This window comes from Spodoptera frugiperda, chromosome 5 (assembly GCF_023101765.2).
Source record: "Spodoptera frugiperda isolate SF20-4 chromosome 5, AGI-APGP_CSIRO_Sfru_2.0, whole genome shotgun sequence".
NCBI lineage: Eukaryota > Metazoa > Arthropoda > Insecta > Lepidoptera > Noctuidae > Spodoptera > Spodoptera frugiperda.
This window is the reverse complement of record NC_064216.1, coordinates 4,806,288-4,834,085: the sequence shown is the minus strand read 5'-3', so window position 1 is coordinate 4,834,085 and position 27,798 is coordinate 4,806,288. Positions and strand designations below refer to the sequence as shown.

At 33.7% G+C, this 27,798-nt stretch overlaps 1 protein-coding gene across 1 annotated transcript; it reads right to left on the bottom strand.

Annotated features, from left to right (window-relative positions):
• Positions 1 to 31: 31 nt before the first annotated feature.
• On the bottom strand, positions 32 to 27,798 carry LOC118271890 (uncharacterized). Its single transcript, XM_035588148.2, has 3 exons — positions 27,630 to 27,798; positions 5,868 to 6,050; positions 32 to 870 (listed from the first exon to the last, which is right to left on the bottom strand). The coding sequence occupies exons 1-3, from the start codon at positions 27,685 to 27,687 to the stop codon at positions 665 to 667; spliced, it is 447 nt and encodes a 148-aa protein (XP_035444041.1). The 5' UTR covers positions 27,688 to 27,798; the 3' UTR covers positions 32 to 664.

Below are 27,798 nucleotides of genomic sequence, written 5' to 3'. Positions count from 1 at the left end.
GTATATTAGTTGGTAAGAATAAAACACCAGATGTTTACAATAAACTTTAATTAAAACAACATTAGCATTTATTTTGGTTGGTACTTATGTGGTCATTGCTTTATGACAAATCGGTTTCTATATAAATTACATTAAAGTATTTTATTTCATAATTAAAATATGGACCTTGTGTTATTTGTATAAGGCACTATGAAAGTATTACGACAATACAAAGACAACGAACAAAACAACTAAATATTTTAATTATTGCTTACTTATTATTAACTTAACTTAGCTATGTATAAGTGAAGAGACATTAAGTTATTGAAAGATCTTAATACACAAAACGTTTACAGAAAATACTCCTTAACCAGCAAGTGAGGACAAAACATTAAAAAAAATAATGAAAATTGCTATATTACAAGAACAAGGTAGACATTTTAAAGCTCCATACAAACATGGCTGAATAAATCAATCATATTATTATAAGGCAACTCTTTAAAAATACCCAAGAGAAAAAAAATAATTTACAATTATTTCGATGTGAGAAAAATCTTAAGGCATTTACGGTGGGTATACGCAGCTCTGTACATGTAATTGGGAATAACGGTATGGTCCCACTGTAGACAATAAAAATATCTCTAATATATTATTTTGTACTATGATTTGTGTTTTATTGGAGTAGTTACTTGAAGAGGAGGAGTGTGAGGGGGGCGGCTAGTAGGGCAATGGTTTTGCTGATGGTAGCTGCTCCGTTGCAGCCGTCGTATTCACAGGTCTCACAGAAAGAGGTCACTTCGTATGGTCCGTTGGACGCGCTGGGGCATTGTGTGCTGTAGTCATCGGCACGCTTCCACGTGCATCCACGGCTCACAACCAGTTGTCCGTTGACTGTAAATTAACAAGAAAATTTATTGGTATTTTTGTTGCTTGTTCTATAGTGATGATTACATCCGAGTTGATTAAGCGGTTTACGAGATCGGCATGGTTAAACATACAGACTAATAAAAATTTGTAATAATCACTGTTTTGGGTTTTTATTACATTGATACATTAACATGGTTTTATTTTGAATTTAAACGGCCAAGAGTACGAGAGCGCGTTCGGCGTTCTCATTGGTTGGTTTATTCGAGCCGGCCACACAAAGCGCCGAACGCTCTCGTCTCGATTCCTTTAAACGTAAAGCAAACACGTACCTTGAGGCACTGTAGGTAGGTACCTAAGTACCTACTTAGACATGATACCTATATTATATTAATTTTCATCAACTAACAACTAATAAATAAGCGACACGCCACGGCAATAAATAGACCATCGCAACCAAGTACTACCTAAGCACGCAAATGAAAACGATCAACAATCATTCAGTAGATACCACCATTATCCTCATTTACAATAGTTTAAACTACTGATGATTTCAACCTTGTATTATGTACTACTCAAATACATAGATACTTCAAAATGTTCTCCATATACGACCTTTAGCATTGAAACGTACAAATTAGCTGTATGTGCTTATAAAGAGTGAATCCTCTAGTCTATGAAGTTAACAGCCGTCGTGCGTGACCCAATTTGTGGAGGTCTCTGTGTAATTATAATTACCCTTTGGAACTTTTAATTATACTAAGAGACTAGTTAGAGTAATGAATGAAGATAATTCATTGGAGTCTATTTGGTTAGGTGAAGTTGGGAGGTAGATTAAACTTCCTTAGTTTGTTCAGTTAGATTCCTAGGTCTACCTAAAATAACTAGGTGAGACAGATTTGGTTTTACTGAGGTTTGGTTTGAATGAGGAGTTAAGCTTATTGCCAATGTGAATTAAAGGGATGAAAAAGGCCTAACGTGAGATAAAACTTTGCCTAATTTGACAGTTAAAATTCAGTTACCCACTTTCTGTAGTCCCGTACCAAGTCTCGATGAATCGATGATGAAATAAAACTGAGGAAGACTGTATTCAGATATTTCATTGTGAGTATAAATTGTTTACAAACTTGTATGATTGTCACCGCAAATACAGACTACTGTACTGACTGACTGACTATTGTAGCGTGTATCTTATTTGACTGCACGTTGGCACAGTCGTTGGGCAAATAGATTCTATGTACAGTACGGTACAAGCTAGAATCGCCCACGGAACAATTCTTTATAATGATCCACTTTTGTTCCAATTCTGGGTGTGATAAGCTTGAGTAATTATGTAACGCACCACACCTATGACACAGGAGAAAATACTATTGTGTGAGTGGGGCATAGGCATGAGCAATATCTATTCAAAAATGAACTCTATAGCCATGTAAACAAGAACTGTATCTTATTTGACTGCATGGTTGGAACAGTGGTTGGGCAAACAGATTCTGTGCAACGTGTCACAGTACAAGCTCGAACCGCAAACGTACATATCTATTTAAAAATGAACCTTATAGTCATATAAATAAGAACAGACCTATTCTATACATCAAAATCTTCTATGACCTTGTAAGTACCCAGTTGTACAAGGAATTCAAACCAAAACAAATGACATCAGGAATTAGCAGTTATTATACCGAACAATAGAAAGACATAGCTACCTAATTGTTACATATACAGGTATGTAGGTATAATTAACATGTATATACTACATGTAGGTATGTCTGTGACATTGAATCTGAAATAGCGACGTCAGATTCATAGGCATATTTCGTGAGCGGTGACTGGGGTGACTAGTGGTGTGACACACGTCACAGACAGATATGAAATAAACGCTAGACTAATGAGTAATGTTATTTACATTTTATTTTTGTAGGTAGGTAAGTTTTCTTTCTGGGAAATACTTAGCTACTATTTCCTTAACATTTTTTAATAATTTACTAAGTAGGTAACAGGAATTTTTGAAATACCTAAATAAATAATAATATTCCTACTAGTAAGTTCTAAAAAAACTACCTATTGTTTCATCTTTTTTTTGATCGGGGAAAATGATCTACCTAATATCTTCTACCACCTAGGGTGAGACGAGAGTGAGTGTCAGACTCTGACTAACTAAAAACCACCCCATTCCTACTCCTTCTCTTTGAGCCGGAGCTCCGATAACCCGTCAGGTCTTCCACAGCTCATTCCTTAACCTTAAATTCTTATAAACATAATACTTTCATAGAAAAGCATTCGGATTCAAGTACCAACCTATAGGCAAGCTTTGGTTAAAGCAATGTTTTACATTTATATTTATAAGTAAGTACCTAATGATAACATTGGGGTCACCTAACTGTAATAACGGTGTTTAAATGTAAACTGGTCCCGACTTAGGGCCGCTTTTAAAAGTTACACACCGTAGTACTGCCGGTTTGTAGGGGCCTAGGGCTTTTGGGGTCAATGGAAATCATTTAGTTATAGTAGTATTCTGTGGTTATAGTATATGCATATATATACTTCCATACATAAAGGCAGAAATAATGGAACGCCAATTGCCATGAATCTTATAATATACCTCTTTCGATTTCTCAACACTTTTTTTTTTTTGAATTCTAATGAAAATATTGTTAATGTAATGGATCTGAGCTAATTACTAGCTTAGCTATACGCGTATCTAGTAGGAATATAATTTATTTTATTTATGTAAAAATAGCTTCCCCAAGCTTCGCCCGCCCGGATAAAACTGACCTTTGTGTCTGTTCTGCTATAGACTGACAAACATACATACAAACTTTAGGATTCGAAACCCAAACTAAATATTTTACAACCGATTTGAAGGTATATCTATTTTGTAACCTTTCTTCCGTGTTGCCGTAGATATTATTAAACCAAACAGTTATAGAAACTGTCCCAATTTCCCAAATTCTTTTTGTCAACGACTCAACGTTTATATCTATTCAAGCATTCACCATTGGATGCCATCGGAATCCACGGCCGGCATAATAATATGGCTCTGATACAACATGGCACATTTCTTTTTAAAATTCGAACAGTTTGATTCTTAAAACGATTACATTAGGCCGACTGCGTGGGTTTATATGCGTATTTTCCTTGTAATTTTGCATTTTCTTGGATAAAATTAGACAAACTCATTGGTCGAGTTTCTTGCTCGTTCTTCTCCATAGGAATCTATACTTTGGAACGAGCAAATACGCTTGGACGGATTACGGAACGAACAAAAGTGCATTCCCAACAATTCTCAAATTCCTAACCCTCGAAAGGCCAGGAAGAGTTAAGGGTGTCCATTAACTTCGCCGATTGCTTACCATCAGGTGATCCATCTGTTCATTTACCGGCTTATCCCATTAAATAATGTAACAACATTACTGTCACACTATTGGCATACATCGTTCTACTCCTTTATGTTTACAAATCGTAGAATATTGGATACAACGCGACTGAAACAATTATCTTTTGGCTGTATAAACATTAGCAGTACCTAATATTTGAATTAAACACACACGCACAGCTGTTGTGACTCAGTTTTCGCGTACCTAACAATAAATTTGTATGTCAGCTTCGTTTTATTGTAGAAAGAAAATATTTGAGCTAGATATATATGATCGTCCTTTTATTACAATTTGCAATGTTCGAAAGAGTAAAATACAAAACTACCTAGATATTTTTTATACTACCAGGTACAGCAAGTTCCTATCAAGTTCAATTCAGAGTTAACAGTTTTTTTTTGAAACGTTATAAAACCAGATTATCTAGAGATCAGATTGGCGATATAGTAATTATTAAAGAAGGGCAAAATTAAAAGTATTCTTAACCGACGAGCATGCGTGAAAAGACTGATGACTGTTGATGAAGCGAAAGAGGTATGTAAGATTCGTAGCAATTGGCGTACCATTGTCTCTCTACTCCTATGAGAGACAGGCGTGAGGTTATGTATGTAAGTTATAAAACAAAAATTGTTGTTTATGATCTTTTTCTTAATCATATTTTATGCTGGCACAGTCTTGTGCTGTGAGCTAGTTAATGTTTTTCCTGTTACCCTTTTATACCTAACTTGTAACCTATATATTACAAATTGAACGCAATTTATTACCTGACACACTTTCGATATGATTAGCAGTAGTTCCAACACGAGCAATACTTTTTTATGGCTTCGCAATGCCTGCATCCTGCCTTTTAACCACATCCTCCCATAAAAGGAACGTAAGAAACTGTGGTTGAAACCAGTGTCTACTAAGTTCTTGAGGAAGTGCTTCCTAATCAACTTTCTATGCAACCTATAAAATATTTATGGCAAAAACTAGCTGGTGTTCCCTAGTATCTAGTGGCTGATTCTTTCATAGCTCATTTAATCTGCTATTTAATAAGGTATCTTTGAACTTGTTCAGCTACCTACCTAACTAATATTTTTGTCAACTGGGACTTCGGGTACAGGAGGATCATAGTGGTACCTTCTTATATGGATGTGTTCAATGTTAAACCACATGCCGTAACAATGAAACTTTGGCCGTGATTCTTGGGACAAGGAAAGCATAACAAATTACATTCGATTTCGAAATTTTCCTGGAGTAGTAAGGATAAGGTATTCAAGTCAATAGATTGATTTATAATAGTAATAGATATTCATAGACATATTTTTGAGGGAGGAAAATCGCCCATGACTACTCTCGCCTTGGGTAAAGCGAGAGTGAATGTCAAACTGTTACTGACTAAACATCACCCCGTTCCTATTCTTCAAACCAGAGCCCCGGTAACCCGTTAAGTCTTCTGCGGCTTCATAGATAAACCTGTCTGATACTCGCACTCGCTTCACCCAAGGCGAAGTCATAAGGATTATTTTCCTTCCTCAAAAATCCGATGATGACATATTTAGAGACCCTCTACTACGGAATAATTATATTAAAATGTAGAAATCTAACTCCTATTATCCTTCTCCTCTAACTTCTATTTGCAATGGACTAAATGTGTATATTGAAACTTACTGTATTTCTTCATCTTCTTGCAGACGGACTTGGAAGACGTGAGATGGGGGTATGTGGCTCCCGCATTGGCGTCACAGTTCTCCAATCTGAACAGGTAGGAGTTGTCTGATCTTCCAGCGAGGAAGGGGTCGTTGCAGAGCGGGTTCAGGTCTGAAGAACACGTCCAACAGCGTACTGGTTCACCTGGAATTTAAAAGAAGATTTTGTTTAGAATTTTGTCAAATCTATACTTCTATACTAATATTATAAAGCTGAAGAGTTTGTTTGATTGTTTGTTTGAACGCGCTAATCTGCAGAACTACTGGTCCGATTTGAATAATTCTTTTTGTGTTGAATAGTGCATTAATCGACGAAGGCTATAGGCTATAAAACATCACGCTATGACCAATAGGAGACAAGCAGAGCGGGTGAAACCGCGCGGAAGTAGCTAGTTTTTAATATGTTTGAATAGAGATCTTTGCGTTGCGTTTTGCAATAAAACTAATCTAGAGCTAAGAAGAGTCAACAAAAAACCAATTAACTTATTTACTAATGACCATTTCTAGGTCATCTATTATGTTTTTCTTAATGGTAATAGGTAAAAAGGACCCCAATTTTATTGACGAATTCTGTGCATTGTTTATCGTGATTGAAATCATTGAACATAAGAATGGGCCATTGACTACGGAATTTAGGTACGTTTGCGAATTTTGAATGCTCGCTTAGTCAAGCACGCGATCGATGTCAAGGTAAAGTCATATTTAGGTATTCGAATATAAATATCGATTAAACACAAAGATTCCGATACAACGGCTCATTTATTCAATATGGTGGCATGAGCTTCTTTTATGTGGAAAAAAACTATCAATGAATGGTAAATAACTACTTTTCCCATTGTTTCCGTTGCTTTAATAACTGTTATTAACTACGTTATTTGCTGTATATATTAAACGTCTAAGTTATGTGAGAAAAAAGTTATTATCTTTTGTGCAATAAAAGATAGTGCTGTACCATGTTATTCGATTGTTTTAATCGATTACATTAAAAGGTCGACCTACTAGGTTATCGATTAAGAATCCTATATGGATTACAATGTGGTTTAGTTCAGATATCTACTTATTATGAAAAAGCTCTATTTTAATCAACTATGTAGGAATCTTTCTTTATAGAAATTAACGTTACCTACTTTATAATTTTGCGGATTGGAGCAACTTTTTAGATAATTTTGGTGGAGCTGCATTCCTTTTTCAACTTTTACTGCAATACAAATTCCTAGTTTCCGTGCCCTTTTGTTCCTTAATCAATAGAAACCATTTTGGTTCAAAGATAACGTTTCTAGGTTACACTTAACGCGTTCTTTCTTATCACATGTGCCACTTACACAGAGTAAGCAATTTTGTATTAACTTGTAGTTAACTTAAAAGTCGCCTGTTACGTTTTTGCATCTCAGTTGTAGAACTGACGACTTATTTATGAAAAGTCGTTGCAGCTGGATTGGACGCAGGTCGCTTTCAATCAGTCGAGTTGGAAGTCATTGGGGAAAGTCAATAATGTTTAGAAGTCATGTAGCTGATATGATTGATGATAATTATTTGAGATCTTTCGCTATTTAATGGTAATGGATGGAGGTTTTAAAATACAAACTTTCTTGGTTTTAAGCAACTCTTTGTGTGATCCCCAAATTGTTGTTCCTGGTCTGGGTGTCATTTGTATGTGAATTTGTCAAAGTCAAAGTCAAAGTCAAAGTCAAAGCATTTATTTCAATTAATCCTAAATTAGGCACTTTTGAAACGTCAAATTGAATTGTCCGTCAGTCTGTCTGTCAGTGAAGCTAGGCGCTCGTTCCAAAGTGTTGCTTCGAATGGAGAAGAACGAGCAAGAAACTCCATCGTTACTCTTTTCAAAAAATGTTTTTTACAATATCTCTGATACATTATTTGATCATTTACCTATTGTCTATATATGTAGGAACAATGTAACGACAATACGACGTCAAAACTATGGGACAATAAAACCAATTTTTAAAGAATATAAATTAAAAAAGCGGGTTGTTTCAAACATAGTGCCCACATATGTACACTTACAATTTTGAAATAATGCTTCTACACAAATAAACAATTTGAAATAATGTTTGTAAGCGCACCTACGACATAGGAGAAAATAGTAGTGTGAGGCAACGTTTAAAAAAGTTACGAAGAATGGTAGGTATTTGCTATTCTATTTCAAGGTATCTGATCTATTTTTACGGAATCGTGACTTTAATATATTGTGATTCTAATGGAAATGTCTATAAGAATATAAAATCCCATCATCTTTTTACTACGCCGCGTGACATTTCAGTACATAAAATTGAGAATGAAAAATATGACAACTATTATTGACGTCTTTTTTTATCTGTGCACGTACGTAATGCCGTTTCTGTCATTGTAGTGTTTTTTTTTTTACCAAAAAACTGTAACTATAACCAATCATAGACGCGTTTAATTTTTTCCTTAAAGTTACGGGATCGTATCAACCTTGGCAGTTAAAAAAAACTTAAAACTGTTTAAAAAAAGAACTTAAAATCGTCTATCCTCAAGGTTTCCGTGGTTTGTGAATCTGTTGTTGTTATCATTTTGTCTCATGTCACGCTACTGTGAGCAAGTAAACGACCATGTTTTATATAAACAAACTATTTGGCTGCACACGTAAGCTCGGTACCTACTTAATTTCACACTTAAACATAAGATTACTGTTGGTATCTAAATTACATACCTAATGTAATTCGGGTAAACTTTAATTGCTATTGTTTAAATCTTTTGTCTTGTTGCTACACAATTTGATATTTTATTGGTTTCCTTATTGCATGTTTTACGGGTCATTAGGATTAGGAAGTTTTTAATCTATTTAATTATAAAATAAAAGTAAAATCGATTGCCTATGTATAGTGATTAATTTATGAATCTATTGAGCCACATTGAGTACCATTCTCTATGAAAACACATAGGATGGCACAGGGCCGAATTCTATCATTTCTTTTTTTAAGCTGGGTAACACTCTGGGTATTTGAGAAGAAAAGTCATGTCGTATAGTTCCTACTTAGCTGATTAATAGTTATTAAACCATCATCTTGCACTTTTCGTTTCGCTATCTTAGTAAATGTTTTAGCTAACTAGACAGCAAACGTAAGCTACTATTTAGCTTACCATTCTAAGTGTATCATGAGAACAAACGTACGCAGATCATGCCACCTCTGTAGGTAGTTATGTACTTAACTTACCACAAACAATTCCTTAGTGATATGATTGTATAATCATGGTAGCTTGGTACTCACGCCCTTCCATTGTCAACTGCGTACTAGGAAAATTACTTTGTTCTGACCGTCATCGTCATTCAAGAATAATATGGTTGTTTTGTTTGAATGCTGATGGTGGTTCAGATAAATGGATCATACATTGTTTGTGTCTATACATCTATCTAGTGTAAGAAAATCAGTTTGAATCAGTTAGATCCGACGACATTTTAATTAACAACCGGAATACGTCTCTGTTGAAGAGAGGCCTCTCTCTTTAGAGAAGATTTACCATCCCTGACTTCTTTAAAGGGTCGTAATGTCGATGGATACAACTTAAATGTTTATCCCTACAGTAGACAGATAACTTGGGAGTCGTAGTAAGGTTACCAAAAACAATGACGTTGTTGCTCATCTAAAACTGACACTAGATTTGGAAATAGCAGATAAAAATAGACAATTAAAAAGGTATGAAAATTAATTTAGATTTACGATAAACTCTAAGGGGGAAAATGTATAAACAGGACGTGATGAAAAACAGTGCGGTTTTCGTTCGCATTCATTAACAAACTCAAGCTTTGTCCAAGTTCTATGATTGATTATAATATGTGTAGGTGACGTTTTTTTCTTATATAATTTATGCTACTCCGTCGTTCGTCTCGATACGTAAGCTAAAGACGTAGATTTTAACATCACAAATTATTATCAATTTTATTTTATAAATAGGAAGGATTACTTTTGCTCGACCCGTAAAGATATGTATGAGACACAACTAGTTTTTTTTTATTAAAATCTACATTTATTTCAATGGTTGCAGTATATGTATTTATAGAAATTTAATGTATGTTCTAGAATTAAGATCATTGCGAAAGAATTCATGGATTAGTATCTATAATCAAAATAAAACCATTTGATGCTTTTGATAATAATCTTAAGCTTTGTATTCATGGTAAACATTTTGTTTGGCAACATGGTTGCATAAAAATGTTGCAGGCAACACTTGTGTTGCGGAGTTGATCGCGCTATGCTGCAGAGCTGACGCCCGGCGAGCGAAAACATCAGTTTATATTAGTTTAAACAAAGTTTCCAGCAGCATTTTTGCTATTCATCAACAACGTTAATCAACTAAGCAAAATGTTTACCATGAATACGAGGCTTAAATCTTTATCTTTATCTACTCAAATTCCTATTTACGCCCACATGATTTAGAAGTCACTACCAGTTCACTAAATCACCTGCTGTTAAGTAAAGGTAAATAATTAGGTACCTACCAATTACTTCTTATATGTATAACCTTCAGAAACTACATGTAATGCGTGCCTCATTGGTTCACGCGTTTAACAAAAAGCGAACTTTACCAGTTTTGAACTCCGAAGTTTAAGACCGAGTGCCCTTCTAACTAGTGATGTGCAAGCGTGGTACAATCGATCCGCAAATTGCTACGAATTTCCGATTTCGAATAATGTTTCAATGCGATTTAAAATAATTTTCTTATAATATTTTTGGAATAATCGTTCCATATTATGTAAATATTATAGCTATAAAGCTGCAATAATAAATATTAATTATATTAATAGAGTTATCGTTTTTACTTAGCTTCCTATAATTTTAAATATTTAATAAGTAGGTATAGTAGGTATAATTGTTAATAATATGTACAAGTGAGCATGTTTTTGTTACCTACTTAAAATAGATACCTACTAAAAGTGCTAATTGTATTAAAATCATTTTAAATGTCAAATACAAGACAAGTATTTCAATATTACATATGCACAAGTCATTGGAATTTTAAACGGGTCTTCAAGTGTCTATGTTAAAGACGACATAACGTGATTGATTGCTAGCTTTGACTAATTGCATGTGCCTGGCTTGAAAGCCTTACAACTTACAAATAATCTTAAATTAAAGAAATAAGACGAGTAGCAACTAAAAACATTTATTTTCATCGTAGCAGCTATTTTCACTATTATCAAAAGCAATCGAATAACTATGCGAATTCGAATAAACCGGTCGATCACGCCCATCACTAACATCTAACGCAATTCCCTTGACTCAAATAGTTTGCACCTACCCACACAGTACCTTCGTTTCGCAGTACCTACAGCCTCCGATTCACTGTCCTTGTCTCTCACACGCTAATAGATGAGACGGAACATGGTATTGATAAACAAGAGTTTCGCAATAAGAAAACCGGTTGTTTAAAAAAAATACTGGCCACACGAGCCTCCTTTTGTTAAAAAAAGTTTTATAACTAAACGACTTTAAAAGGTTGGTCAAATTAGCATGGAACCCTACCTAGAAGAATTTCAAAGACCTTAGTTTTGAAACGTAGTTAAGAAATACTTAAAGTATTGATTCAATCATTGTTGAATTAATTGATGAGATTACTAAGCTATAGTTTGTTATACAGTAGATTATCTAATTAAAATGAAATAGCTTAGAAAACTAATTTAGTCTAGAATTTTAATCTATTTGACATGCTTTAACGATGCTTTAAAAAGCTGATAGGTCTTATGCAAAGACCGAAGCATTATTTTAATGTTCTGGGTATTAAGATTTACCTAATCATTGATTACCTAATAAATTCAAGTGTTGCTAATTTTAAATTACTTCCTACTCGTACAATCAAGATTTAAATGATCAAAACAAGACGATTGTTAAAAAACCTACATGCTTTAAAAAAATCTAAGTAATTAATTCGAATGACGTTTCGAAACAAACGTCACTGTCAAAAAATAGTGCTGTCCAATGTTATTGCAACATCGAATTTTCGTGTGCTAAAAATGGCGTGTGCTAAATTAGAATATTACTCGTAGTTTCCCAACACTATCTGTGTCAAAGTTAGCAGTAAGGTACCTCGATCGAGTGAGTACCGATTGTCCCATTGTTATTTAGATTGGGTCTGGATTATTAATGATCTACACACAATAAGAATTCTTATATTTTAAACACTATTGATACTTTTTCTATAAGGAACGTTTGTATTTGGGTCACTGACACACTTATGGAGTCTCTTTGTGTTTATAATAAGGCACAAAGAATTTTAACATACCCAGGTATAACTTAAAAACTTTAACATAGTGTGGCTAATTTTTAGCTTTGCATTGACTTATACCTACGCAATTGACTGCACGGTTGGCGTGGTGGCTGGGCAACCGACTGCCGCACAACGTGGTTCTATTCCATAAATTGGGTGTCATATGTATGTGAGCTTGTATATTTGTAAACGCAACTAGGTACGACACAGGAAAATATACAAATGTGGGACTGGATTATTAATGATCTACACACAATAAGAATTCTTATACAATTCTGTTTTGAAGACACAATACCACAACACTTCAATTTCTTTGTGTTTAGAATACAGACACACCTAACTTAAGCATACTCAAATCTCTGTGGTGGCAAACAGATTAACTTTGCCGATAATCTACGCAATCTAAAAGTTATAGTAAAAATGTTATAAGCAGTATACAATGTACAGTCTATACGTAAAATCTCTAATACAATTCTATTTAGAAGTCAAAATGGCTGAAGCAACAGATGAAAGAATTTCGCTTAGTTAGAAACATATAAAAGGTAACATACATATTAATTATGTCAAAGACAGTTTTTTGCCACAATAAATCGCAATGTATGCATCTTACTGCCAATCTTTTAAACTACCTAGCTTCTCTCAGCGTCATCGCATGCGTTCGACTCTCGGGATAAAAAGTCCTACGTGTTATTGCAGATCATAACCTACACCTGTTCCAAATTTCATCCTTATCCCTTCAGCCGTTTAGACGTGATGGAGTAACAAACATACAGATAAACACACAAACTCAAAATCTTCCGCAATTAACCTTACATTCTTTACTAAGTAAGATATGAGTTTATAAAAGTTGAACAGTAGGAGATCGCTTCCAATTTCCAATCAAGTTACACAAAGACTTTCATTTTGCTCTTACGCAATGTAATCGTATTAATAGTGGTTGCGTCATCGTATCGTCGACTCTCGATGGTGTGTACGTGTGAAAAGTACTTATGGGGACTATGGGAATAGCATGTACTATAAACTGTTACCATCAGAAAGAATTTCTAGAGTATAGAAATTTACCGGAATATGAGAATAACGATTTAACGGTTAACAGTAAAAATATTGAGAAAAGCTCTAATAGTTTCGAGTCACAAACGGACTCTTTATCACAAGTCGCTGCGTCTGCACGCTGCTAATAATGAAGACTCCCTATATGATTCGAAAATGATAGAGCTTTTCTCAATATATTGACGTGAGTAAACAGCTGTTTTTGTTTAAAGGCCACCCATTTTTATGATGGTATTAGTAACATTAGTTTACATTACTGTATCAAAAATCTATATAAGTGACGTAGTACACATTAGTTGATTGTTGAAGATGTTTGGAAGTTGAAAATCCTTGCAACTTAAATATGTTATTGAGTCTCTTATTGTCATTGCCCTAAGTGAAATTTGAGCCCAATATAACCGAGAAAGGTATCAAATTTAAATGGCTTCCTGTCTTCCGATTAAGGACAATCTATCGATTAGTGGCGTTATCTTGCATACATAAAGGACTAAGGAGTAATAAGGGCTTTATCATGTTTAAGTAATACATTTTGTTTTGGTATGCTTAAACCTTAACAGTGTGAGAAGAGGTATTTGGTTAGCAGTGGCCACCTACAGGCTGTTGATGTGAAGATGTGATAAATCTTGTTACACCATCTTATTTGTCAATTGCACTTAAGACCACTATCATGGCATTGAGGCAAAGCTGTCATCAAAGCGTTTAAAAAATATTTGAACTTAATTATTTATACAGATTGCCTATTTATTATTTAAACAGACTATTATCTTTTGTCTGCAGCTTTGCCTGAATGATTATAACCCAAATCACACTATCTATCAGAGAAAACTGTATAAAAATTCATCCAGCTGTTTTTGAGTTCATCGCTTTTATACATTTAGACAGACAGACGAGGATTTTTATAAGATGTAAGGATATAAGCTAATCACAACCACGTGTAAGTACAATTGAAGACTATGTAAGTGAATAATTAAATATGATCAAGCCATAAATGGGAAGCGATTGTTTAATAAAATACGGATTCCAATCACGCATATTGACGGTGTACCTACAGTAATTTCATTGTTTAAGATGCACATGGTGACTCCCACATACATGTCTGTTATTCCCATAACGGGCTCACTGAGGTATAAGCCTACTACTCCATGTTATGTTATAGTGTAAGTTCTATTGTATTGCTGAGTGAAACTATTGATAATATTTAGCTGACAATCGGAATGTTCTAGGAAGTCAGAAAAATTCAATATTGATTTTTATCCTACATGAGGATTAAGGACTCGTCACCATAGTTTTATTATTAGTCTTTAAGTTTTTAGAGTATTAGACGAGAACAAAATCCTGATTAAATAAATCCTATCGATTTTTTTTTGAGGTTCTGGGTTTATTTCGGAAATTCTTCTCAGAGTAATCCGTTAAGACATGCCGATTCCATGTAGTTTTTTTTTTTATAATATTTTTTACGGAAATACTTTCGAACATAATATGTATAATTTCGAACATTTACAATTCTTCATTAACTAACTGACGGACTAAATAGATTTTTAATTTTCATACCCCGTCATCATCCCTATTGCTGTATACCTAACTTTTAGGTAAGAAAGTAGGTCGTGGAAGGCAGATGGTAGTTTTCCATGTACCAAAGGTAATGTTCAGCCAGATATGGCTAAGTATCATTGTCGACCTCAAGCAATACAAACGCGACAATGCCTTCAACCTTGGCTACACATTTAGTTGTCAGCTGCTTAGAAGAATTGGTTAAAGCCTTGCGATTTTTGTTCCACCTTGAATGTTTTTTGTCAAAATATATTATAATATTTTTTTATTGGACTATTTGACAGAGATTGAGGCTTTTGTTGTCGAGGTTGTGTGAATTATTATAGATTACTGTAACTGGCATTTTAGAACACTTAACCCTAATCGAGTAGAGAACCAAAGACGAGTATCACTCGATATTCTTTTTTTCGTTTAGTAAGGACAGACTTTGTACAGTGACATTACGTGCCATGATGAGCATCTCTGCCTACCCCTCCGGGGATTAAAGGCGTGGCGATATATTATTATTATTATAAGGACAGACATAAAATTCTTGTCAATATTCGTCCAGCCATTTCAGAGATTAGCCAGAACAAATAGACAGACGAAAATTGTAAAAACAATATTTTAGTGCATGTACTATAAAGCGGTTTCGGACATTCCATATTTATTAGCGTAGATTAATTACAATTTCATAAAACCTATATCAATTGTACTTTAAACATGCCAACCAACTGGCACCTTAGCTTACTGCCAAAAACTTTTCCATGTCTCTTGGTATTGTGAAATGGGCCCACTTTCACTTGAATACACAAAACTGGTAGAGGTACTGGCGAACAACATTTGCTTAGGGCTGTCACGATACCATTAGGAGGCCCTTTAACATGTATAGGTACATGTTCTACTTGACCCAGTGCCCTATTAAGCTGTGACTACTATGGGCAGTGCACAGGAGTGCCGTCCTTGGTACGGCTTAATGATATGTTATAGTTTACATCATGTTAATATTTATAAACCTTTTTATGACAATGAATGTTAATTGCATCTATTACTCCGTTAAAGGCACGTTTATCTATCGAGATGTATCTACTTAGGTACCGTACTTATGTTCAGTTTTTTCGCCATCTTAGACGTATAATGCAACTGCAAAACAAGGGGTCTCGGTATTGATTAATAGGGTCATGTAACATCAATTGACATTAGAATCTAGTCTAGACTAGATATAATAGACTATTAAATAAAATTAGAGTCTGTTTTTTGTAATATTGAAATACTTAACCGCTTTTTACTACACGCATATTTTAAGATAATACATGCGATACATACACGAAAATAATATTACATTTATATACATTTTTTTCTGTCTGTTTGTTCTGGCTAATCTCTGAAATGGATGGACCGATTTTGAGGTGACTCGTTTTAGCAGGAAGCTGATGTACTAAGGAGTTTATTATTTTTACTTAGTTCGTTCGTTCGTACGTTTATATTAAAACTTAAAATTACTTGGCTATGAATGTTAATTACGTTTCAGTCTGTAGAAGGCACGTTTATTACTGTTTTATTATTTTTTATTATATCATGTTTTTCAAGGGCAGCGAAGAATCTATTCTTACCACATTCGCATGATTCATATCGGTGTGACTTTGTGACAGTGTTTCATTTAGAATATTAATGCTAACAGCTCGTGGCCGTAGGATATATGCTTGGTAAGTAGTTAGTTAAATATAACTTGTGTGATGCGTCAACTACCTACAAGTAATTTCCCAAACAATTCCATATCTCTTGTTAATTTAGAAAGATATATAGAATAAGGGCTGATGTCTGCGGCTTCGCTCACGTGGATTACGAACTTTGGGATAAATAATAGTAGCCTAATTTACTCCTTTGAAGTCCCGTCAATATCGCTCCAGTCATTTCAGAGATTAGCCAGAACAAACAGACAGAGACAGACAGACAAAAATTCTAAAAAATATTATTTTGGTGTATGTATCGTATGTGTATTTATAAGAATGTAGTAAAAAAGCGTTTTTTTTTTAATATTACAAACAAACACTTTAATATTATTACTTCAAATACGTAATTGATTCCATTTAGATATTTCGCAAAGAGCTTTTAAGAAAGGCTACTCCTATATAAGTAGGTGGGTAACACGTACCTACTTAGTTACGCACTTTGAATAATAAAGAATACCTATGCAATAAAAAAACCGACACCTTGTTTTTTAAGCGTCGAATTACACTGTGATTCATTCTCAAAGTGCCCAAAGGCCCTAATATTATTTAAGGTCCCCCTAACAATTATTCAAATCCATTTTGACAGCTCTTTATATTATTCCGTACTCATGATAATAATATAACTATACTTATGCCACATGTAGGTAATAAAAAATAATAATACGACAATTTACAGCGACAATTCGAATAATTACATGTCTAAAAATTGTGCGAAGATAAACATCTAATCTTTATAGAGTTCCGTGTTTTTTTTTTCTAGTTATTTATTGTGTGACAAATAATTTTTTAAATAAAGCTGTATTTGTAAGCTCCCTTATAGTTTTGTTAGGTAGGGACTAACGAGCAAGCTGATAACTTGATAGAAGGTTAGTGGTCAGGCGTAGAAATATCCGGAGCTGCGGACTACCTAGCGGGTTTACCAGGGCTCCGGCCCGAAAAGCAGGAGTAGGAATGGGGTGGTTTTTAGTCAGTAAGAGTCTGACACTCCCTCTCGCCTCGGCCAAGGTAGGAGAAGTCATTGGATGACTTTCCCTCGTCAAAAAAAGGCGTAGGAATATTAAATATAGTTATATCTATGTAATCAGCGCCGACCATGGATACTTACTTATGACATAAGATGAGTTAGACATATGTAGGTAGGTTTTGTCTAAATGATGTAATTAATTATTAATTAATTATAACAAAATGATTATTTAATATTTTGTATATTATTGTCATGTATAATTTAAATTTTATTGCACAATGTCATACAATTATCTCCTATAACATATTATTGTGTAGGTAAAAATAAATCGAGAAGCGAAGTAGTACCTAAGTATAAATAAAGTTATAAATTGAATATATTTTATTTATCATTTCTTTAATTAGCACGAGATGTATTAATACTAAATATATCTATTTAAGTTATTTGTATTGTACCTATAGGTAATTGGTATATTGTATTGTATTGTATTGGTTTGTATTGTATTGTATTGATTTGTATTGTATAGGTAAATTAATTGAATTATAATTTGAGAAAGATATTTTTAACAATACCTAGGTACCTATACTCTTGGCGTGGCAACATAACAAAATTTAATTAGGTAAAAATTATTGCCATAATACGTTACTAACATTGTTTAAATATAATTAACTATCTAGAACAGGGGTTCTCAACATTTTCTTGATCAAGGACAATTTTATAGTATTGGTTTGATTAGGGACTAGTAATGTAACGAAGTATGGATATTACGAAAATAGATCAGTCGGATGTCAATAGATTTTGTATATACGGATTATATTTTTTCTCTAGACGCCAACGCATTGTATGGATGTACGAACTGCTAAAGAAGAATAAAACTAAGTACTTGTCAATGTACGATGTGTCGATTCCCGAACAAGTACCCTTAAATTCCTAACCCCCAAAAAGCCGGCAACGCACTTGGAACGCCTCTGGTGTTTCAAGTGTCCATGGGCGGCGGCGATTGCTTACCATCAGGTGATACGTCTGCTCGTTTACCGACGTGTTTTATAAAAAAGAACACAAGACAACACCGTCTTCTGCTTTTTTTTATTTCGCGAACCATATTTCTTTTTCTGCGGACCAATGGTTGAGAACCACTGATCTAGAATAATGTGGTATGACTACAGCGGTTATTCCCACACGACTAAATACCTAGTGGTAATAACTAAATGAGGTAGTGACCTATGACTTGACTTCATTGCTCCATATCATCATAATCTTAAGGTCAGGTCACTTGTCCTCTAATTTCAAACCGACGACATAATTATGTGTGTCATATGGAATGGAGCTTGTCCTATAATTGGGATTATAACTATTCTTATTCCATTTATGAATACTCCTGAGAGTATAACGTTCGTTTAAGGTATACTTTTTCATTTTCGGAAAATATATTAAGATAACGAAGAATCGAATTGACAAATACAATCACACTATATCTATTATAAATGTTTGTGAAAGTTTGTTTGTTAGGATGTTTGTCCGTCAATCACGCTGAAACTACTGAACGGATTTTGATGGAATTTGGTATACAGACAGGGCATGAGCAGACTTGGGTGATAGGATACTTTTTATCCCACGGACGAAGTAGCTGGTTGGAAATATGTGAATCATAATGATAGAATATTTTGGTCTTAGGTATTTAAAAAAATATTTATTTTATAGAAACCATGTGACGATGATTATGATGTTATAATGCTGTGAATATATTAAGAAAAGCCTGAGAAAATCTGTGATAGGTATGTAAGTAATTCTAGGTAGTAATTAATTACCTTAAACATATGTAATTATTTATTCATATAAATTAATTAAGATTTTACGAATAGCTGGGTAGGTACATAGTTTTATTATTCACAAATAAATTAACAATGGCTGCACGATTACCTTTTGGCGTATTAATTGTTATTTGGTGTGCATAATATAATTTTATTGATAAAAGCTATTTCTGTTGTTGATAATGTAGGTATGTGCCCATATGTTTGCATTACATTTTTATCCCTAACGCGTTTGTTTTTATTGAGAACTAGCTGTTATCCGTGACTTCGTTCGTATAGAATAATAACTTCTGATAGTACGTTGATTTTTTTTTAATTAAAATATTTTTTCTAACCTAAAAGTAGCCCAACTTACTCCTGCGTACATCATTTTACTGGAATTAGATATCTATTAATAATAATTATTATCATAAATAAATATTTTTGTATAAAATTGATCCTATAGAGTGTAGTAGACTCTATAGAATATAGAGAATTAATATCGAATTAAATGACATTTTCTATGTCTATTATCAAAATAAATTTACAAACACATTCATAGTTACAAAGTTCAAATAGCTACAACGACCTAATCTCCAGTTAAATACAATAATTGACAACTTCTTACAAATTCAATAGGAAATTAATTGTCAATGGCATCTATTAATTTATAAGCAATGGTGTGATTTGCCGCCATTGTGATCACAATAGTCCTGGTCACGCTTCATGGTGAGGTCATGGCTTTTTTATTGAATCCCATTTGGCATTATGCGGGCAACGACATAAATCCAAGGGATATAAATTATTTTACAAAACGTCCATTAATGTTTTGTTGCTTCCTACTTTCCTTCCGAAATGTTTATTCATTTATAATTATTTATTTGTGTAACATAATTGAATGAACACATCTTTATGGAAAAAAAATAATAAATAAAATTACTTATAGCATTACATAGGTACCTAAATAGCGTAAAAATGGCAATCGATTTAATACCAGTTGTTCTATTTTATTTCATTCAAATTACGGAACTGCGTTCTATTTTTAAAATAAGTAAGTACACACACACAAACATGTGCCTACAGGTAGGTACATAAAAAATAAATGCTTTGTTTACAAAAATTATGTGGCATTTGGCCTTGTACCGGCCAGAATGTGATAAAAATGTTTTTTAATGAAGATTTTAATAATCATAATAATATGAAGATTTTATATCGTTTCGTTGACAAGAAGTATACAATTGCAAGATAGGTTTCGATACTTATAAGTTTATGTAAAACATTTTTGTTTTGCTATGCATATTAATATTTTTTTATTTAATTATCTTCTTCTGTCAGCCGTCAGCGACTTCCGTATACAAAGTTAGAAAGAAAGTAAAAAACAATGCAATTTTTTCTGTACATCACTTTCATTAGCTAGATTATTTTGTAACTTTCAATTCGAAAGATTGGAATGAACTCAATCGCAGTCCTCCATCTCATTGGTTGTGAAAATAATCTTGACCAATGACAAGCGAGAATGCGATCCGAGCTCTTCTTCCGAAAATTTGAATTGACAGTTACAGATCGAAAATTTGAATAGCCTAGAAGTTCTATATCCATATTAAGACTATTTTGAATTTCGAACTACTTAATCGTTGTTACTGTTTTCTCATACAATACATATTGCGAGAATGCGATTTGAGCTCTTCTTCCGAAAATTTGAATTGACAGTTACCTACTAGCCTAGAAGTTCTATATCCATACATATTCAGAGTAATTTATTGGTTACTTACCTACGCCAATCCTAAGCAATTGTTTTCAGAACAAATTCGTTATTAACACTTTAAACGCCACGGTGGTTACTGGTGATTTGCCTTCAACAGTTTTCTATTGGCAGTCAAAGACTTAAGTCTTTTCAGTTTAAGTAATCATTAATTAATGTCTGTGAGTACGGCAGTAAGTACTACGATTATGAGTCTCATGTCAGATGAATCATGATCATTATCCTAGTAATAAATATACAACAATGTCCTTCCATTATCTAATCTAATTATAAAGTTGTGAGTCATTCTGTTATGAAATTATGTGTAGGTTCCTTTGAGTTGCGATCGTGTTTTAGATAGCCGGTAGATCAGTGGTTTCCGTGGACCACTAGTGGTCCGCAGAAAACATAAAATGGTCAGCGGAATGAAAAAAAAATACACAAGACTACACCTATATCCAAAAAAAAACCATCTGTTAAAGCTCATATCAAAGTAGACAACTGAGAGAAGCAACTGATTTCAATAATCCAAAAGTCACTATTTTTATGAGTCAATGAGATTTTTTTTCTCCGATAATTATTTGGATAGAATTTTATGAGTTCCATTTTATCTTAAGGTTATAGGGCTGGGCTGGGGGTCCTAATTATCATTTTAATTTTATTAATCCTGTACGTTGTAGTAAATGCAAAAAAAAAAAACAGTTAAATGGTAATGCAGTCATAGTTAGGAAACCCAGATTACTTTGTAACTAATTTTAACTACGAATTCCCCTTGTGTCATTTGTTTTTCCAAGCTTATTCAGTCGGGTTTTTCTATCTCCGAAATTTTTGGCAACAGTAAACAACTGGTATTTTGCCTCATGTTGACAATAGACTCGCCCTTATTACATGGACATAAAAATCATGTGACTATGTATATCTTCTGTCGTCAAAGGAAGTCATGGGATAGTCAACTCTAAATATAGGTGGCCATAGAATACACATACGTTTAACCTTCAGCTATCCCTATTTGTGGCATCAACACATTATGTAGGGAAGAAGTGACGTCATTTATCTTCATTACCTCATATTTGTGGAACTACGCCAGTAAACCAAGTTTTATGATTTAGTTTAATATTAATAGCGATATGTACTATTTAGTGAGTACATTACAATGTATATTTAGAAGGGTTTCCGTTGGATATTGGCAAGGACTACACCATTTACTTCTTCGAGAATATTTCCACTATGTACTTTTTTTTTCTCGTCCAATGACTTCGCCCACCTTGGGTGACGCGGAAGGGAGTGTCAGACTCTTACTGACTAAAAACCCCGTTCCTTCTCCTGTTTTGATTCTACTTGGTACTTGAGCTGTGTATTTGGCAAATAAAAAGGTAATAGTCATTTTTATTAATAACAAAAATTGTTCTCACTGATTAAGAACCTTCTTTTGTTTTCAATGACGTCTGTTGGGAAAATTCAGACCATTGTTTCTTTTTAATTTTAATAGCATTTATTTCGCACAATTACCTACATTTTGTAGCAATTTGATGGTATTTATTTGTGTAGAGTTTTATTTATTTTTGAAGCACTATATAATAGACTTATTTTGTCAATAAAATGTATTAATTAAAGGTGACGATGATACGCAAATAACATTGGCCACGAACTTTTACATGAAAATGGGCCATTGACCTACTTTCGACTTTTTTAATGTCCGTTCGGGATTTTATTAGTGTTTTTATTTTCATTAGATTTGTTGATAGGTTGATTTTATTGGCACTGTAACGATTGCACAATTTAACAGGCGATATTCTAGTGGTTAAAATTACACATTTTTGTTTACATTTATTTTTCTAGCGGCTATAAAGCCACGACTTTTTAATTAATCAAAACCGGAGCTGCGGACTGCCTAGCAGGTTACCCGAACTCCGGCTCGAAAAGCAGAAGGAACGAGTTGGTTTTTAGTTAGTAAAAAACAGAACACTGTAAGAGTTTAAAAATTCCTCTCGCCTCGCCCAAAGCGGGAGAAGTCATTGGATGATGTTCCCCCTAAAAAGAAGCTAATCAAAAAATAAAGAAAATAGTTTGAACATTTATTTATACATGGAATTACCTACGTAATTCTTTACTAAACACTGACATTAAAATATTACAATACAGACAGTGTAGCGCATAATTTAAACATTATTTAAAAACGTCACAATTTATAAATAAGCCCTACACGTAACAACAGCTTTTATTTCAATAAGCAATGCTTACTGCGCGAGTAACAACGCACAATCAACCTCGAACAAAAAAAAAAACAACACGCCATAAAAAGCATAGGTACGATAAAATCACAAACGCATTAATCTAGTGGAAATAGAAAGTCCCTTCACCGCATATTTTTACAACAAGCGAAGGGCTAAGTGTGTCAAACAAATGGCGATGTGATAACACACAGTGAAAGCGACCATAACTTTGCTGGTACATTTAAATACAAGCAGCAATAACCACCAAATTAACTTGACCCTTGGCCCTAATAAAAAATCTGTCGCTTTGAGTGAAAATGAGGAGGGCATTTGAATATAACCTAGCAATCATATAGGGCATTTTTAAATGAATATTTTACACAATAATAACTTTGATAAACTATATCCAGTGAAGCAAAAGATGAGAAGGCATCTATAGCTTAAGTGTCAAGTTAAATTGGTTGGTATAGGTACTTGTACTACCGAGTATAGGCGAAACAAAATAGAAAATCACCAATATAATCTGACTTAAAAATTAAAGCACCTTTACTATACTAGCAGCTCAAGTTATGCTGGATTTTTACACTTGATTAGTAAGTACATGTGTTCGAGTACTTTTAGTATGGTCTATGGTACTGCATCGTTAAGTTGGTAATAAATATTTATGGCTCGCGTAACAGTTTTGTACTTTCTTTCTTCACTGTTACGATATCTTGACATCGGTGACATGACTTACAACAACTGTTTACAAATGATCATCTATTTAAATAATTTCCAATATAACTACTACCATTTCTTTAAGGGGAGAAAATGATCCAATCATTTCTTACGCCTTGGGCGAGGCGCGAAAGAGTTTCAGACTATTACCACAGAATAATAGCTATTACTGACTAAAATGCATCCCGTTCCTACTCCTGCTTTTTGAACCTAAGCCCCAGTAAACCCGCTAGATAGTCCCAACAATATCATTAGAACTTGAAACGGGATATTTATTAATTTCCGATATTTGGTTTTCAATTACAAGATCTAAAGATACTCAAAGTGACTCTATCAATCCACGCCAATAAAGTCAGTGGTTGATTTCACATTGGCATCATTTCTATATCATATCATTTTGTATGTTGTTCCTTAATAAATAAAATAAAAGACGGAATCATTCCTAATTCTGATTCAAACTTGTATCTACTTTGATGTACCTAATGATGTCATGTTACCATTTGATCTCCTTCATGCATTTAAAAGTGGGTGTTACCTGCATAATGTTGTGTTATGAGGTAAATGGTTTAAATGCATCCTCTTTACACAGTATACCTATCGTATTTCTTTTAACAACCTTCATCACATAATTTGGTCACAGTTGAAAAGTAAGTTGGTCTGTATGCTCGTTTGTTATGCTTAAAATGCTGATCATGCTCTAAGATTATTTAGACACCACCGAGAAACCTCAGTGTGGTGTGTGGTGAAGGAAAACATCGTGAGGAAACCTAGGCTTAAAATTTCTAATTTATAAGTTTGAAATGGGCCACCCGTATTGAGCAAGCGTGGCGATTATTGCATAAACCTTCTCCATGTGGGAATAATAGGCCTTTGGTCAACAGTGGCCACTTATAAGCTTATGATGTGATGTGAAGTTATTGTTATAGTGGTATTTCGTACAAAATAACTTATTTTTATAAAAGTCACAAGTTACGAGACATTATACAGACTTCCTACACACGACATGTTACCTAATACTGCTGATTGAGAGCAAAAACGTACTTTCTAGTGACAGACAGCGAACTGATCAAGTTTTAAACTTTTCTTTACTTTCTTCCACATTAACTTTGTAAATAAAGTTTCATTTCAATACCAGTTTAACTGGTCCGGTGAACTCGCCAGGTCTTATATAACACGGACATAATATACTCTATAGATACCTACGGCATTCATTCAAGCCTTACAAAGATTTTAAACATGGTGAAGATTTAAAACGTTGAAGACTTTTGCCGTTTTAAATGCTATATAAGATAAGTTGTCCAATGAAATTGCGTAATATAAATCTAAATTATGATATACATATTATTATCAAGGATATTCTAGATGCACAAATACTAAATCATACTAATATTATAAATGTGAAAGTTTATTTGTGTCGATGCTTGCATGTTTCTCCGTCAATCACTCCGAAACCACTGAACGGATTTTGATGAGATTTGGTATACAGACAGAGTATGAGTTTTTATCTTTTTATCCACGGGAATGCAGGCGAAGACACCGGTAAAAGCTAGTAAATAATAAGGAAAACACTCTTGCTTTTTTTAAGAAATAAACAAGTAAACGGATCACTTGACCGTATGTTTTCAGCTCCCCATATAGACCCCGTAACACTAGAGGAGTTACAAGTGCATTGCCAGGAATTTAAAAAGGAATATAGTCATTTATTGACGGTTTAAACGATACATCGGTTTAGTAACTGTACAATGAGCTTGTAGGTATATTACTAGACAATGGTGCAGTTTCAATATATGTATAGAGTATTTATTCTAAACCGTCTATTCCCCAATTCCTATTATAATCTTTACAAAGTTGCAATAAAGGTGATTTTCGGTTAACACGTTTCCAAGGTTGGTCGTCCTAAATGCAGCGTTTGTCAAATGTGTTTATAAATAACAGGTGACGCTAACGTCTTTATCTTAGGTAAACACAAACGTTATACATAATGTGTATGTATAGTGTGTACCCCACATGTTTTCACTTTCGAACAATACTAGTACTGGACTAGACTAGGCAATGGAAAATGTATCATAGATACTATTATAGATCGAAATGAAACATGCCTTTTAATTTTCTGAGTAAATAAATAAGCACATTTATGTAATTTAATGTAATACTCATTAGATGGTTTATAGTGAAAACTTCGTAACTGCGAAATATCCAGAGGTGCGGACTGCTTAGCAGGTTACCGGGGCTCGGTTCCAAAAGCAGGAGTAGGGACGGGGTGGTTTTTAGTCAGTAAGTATCTGATACTCCCTCTCGCCTCCCCCAAGGTGGGAGAAGTCATCGGACGATTTTCCCTCAAAAAGCTTTTAAGTATTAGAGTTTTTATTTACATTCTACTAAAAGTCTAATTTGACTGTCTGTACCTAGCAACAAAATTTTACCGGGCGATGTTATAATGCCTAAAAGTTAGGTACGTATATACGTACCTAACTTTTAGGGCATATACGTACTAACTTTTTAGGGCATTACTGCGATATCGCAGTTACGAGGTTTTCACTATAAACCATTTATTCACTTGTCATCTGTGACTTTTAACCAGATAGGTTACATTATTAAGTTAAAACTATGTAACAAGGATGTTACCCTATTGTCATATTTACGGGTGCAGTTCGAGACGCCATGCGTTTGATTACTAAAAAGGTTGCAACTTTTAAAACCTCTTGGCTCGGTAATCGGAAAGAAATTGCGTGGTTGATAATGGTTATGAGTAAATGTTTTGCTACATTGATATCTCAAATCCTTGAGAAATATTACAGGCTGTAGGTTATCTAATAGTTCGCTACAAGTCACAGAAAATAATAACATACTAAATACATATATGTAGGTGCTAGCTAGAATGTAATAATAAAAAATACTGGCTATTAAGTTCTAAATTGCACATATTATTTTAATAATACAGCAATTTTTAGCAAGAAGTATTTTTCTTAAAGAGTTCTTTTTTCAAATGCTTTGAGAAAAAATAGAACTGGCGTTTAATTTCGAATTATACCTAACATTGTGCTTTTTAATTTTTTTTTTTATAAATAACGACTTGGGTACGTGCATTTTTGTACAAAAATATTTGTGTTTAAAATCAGATTATGTTATAGGTTACTTTCACTTAAAAACAACAAGTTTACAAGTTAATACACAGCTATGAATCTCAGTTACTGCCCTTTCCAATTGTCTCCGATGTCAATGTCTTGTCCCCTTTGTTTGTCTGTCATTTTGAAATGCAATAAACCAATTTATCAACCGTTAAAAATATTTTGTGCACTTTTTTAATTTTTGTAAGTACGTCAATTTTAACTGTCTAATTAATATCCAAACCATTAGAAAATTCACAAACAAAAAATATAGAAAAAAATTCTGTTAAGAACACCTTTAATAATGCAGACTACCTTTATTTAAATTTCGCAATAAGTATTTTTACCAATTTCTAATAACCACTTATTTATTTGCTATGTCGAATGTAACCTAGTACGTGTCAACGATTGCTTATGTAAGTAAAATAGAAAGTAAACAACATAAGTAGGCATAATCCTAAAATATCACCAATTTATTTATTAAAAAAAAATAACCTAATCTGCATAATTCGCGCCAAACGCAACGCAATCAAAAACTAGTTTCGAATATACGTTTATTCCAAATTCAAATTTAAACTCAAACGGGGAGATGCCAGAAAAAAGTAGATAATTATAAAAAAATAAACTTACCTTCTTTGATGAATAAAGCCAGAAGAAGAACGGGCACAAAAATACTCAGGTTTGCCATTGTTATTGAAGAAAATACACGCGGCCCACTGGTTATGAAATATCAACACAAAAACTAGTAGTTGCGTTCGTTTCGTCTCTCATTCAACGAGCGAATGGCGCGGGAACACGA

What these genes read in the sequence shown, in the direction of transcription:
- LOC118271890 (XM_035588148.2), bottom strand. Translation starts at nt 27,687, where the DNA reads ATGGCAAACCTGAGTATTTTTGTGCCCGTTCTTCTTCTGGCTTTATTC. An exon ending in GGCTTTATTCATCAAAGAAG is followed by an intron (nt 6,051 to 27,629) that starts GTAAGTTTATTT and finishes TTTAAATTCCAG; the next exon opens with GTGAACCAGTACGCTGTTGG. An exon ending in CAAGAAGATGAAGAAATACA is followed by an intron (nt 871 to 5,867) that starts GTAAGTTTCAAT and finishes GTTAATTTACAG; the next exon opens with TCAACGGACAACTGGTTGTG.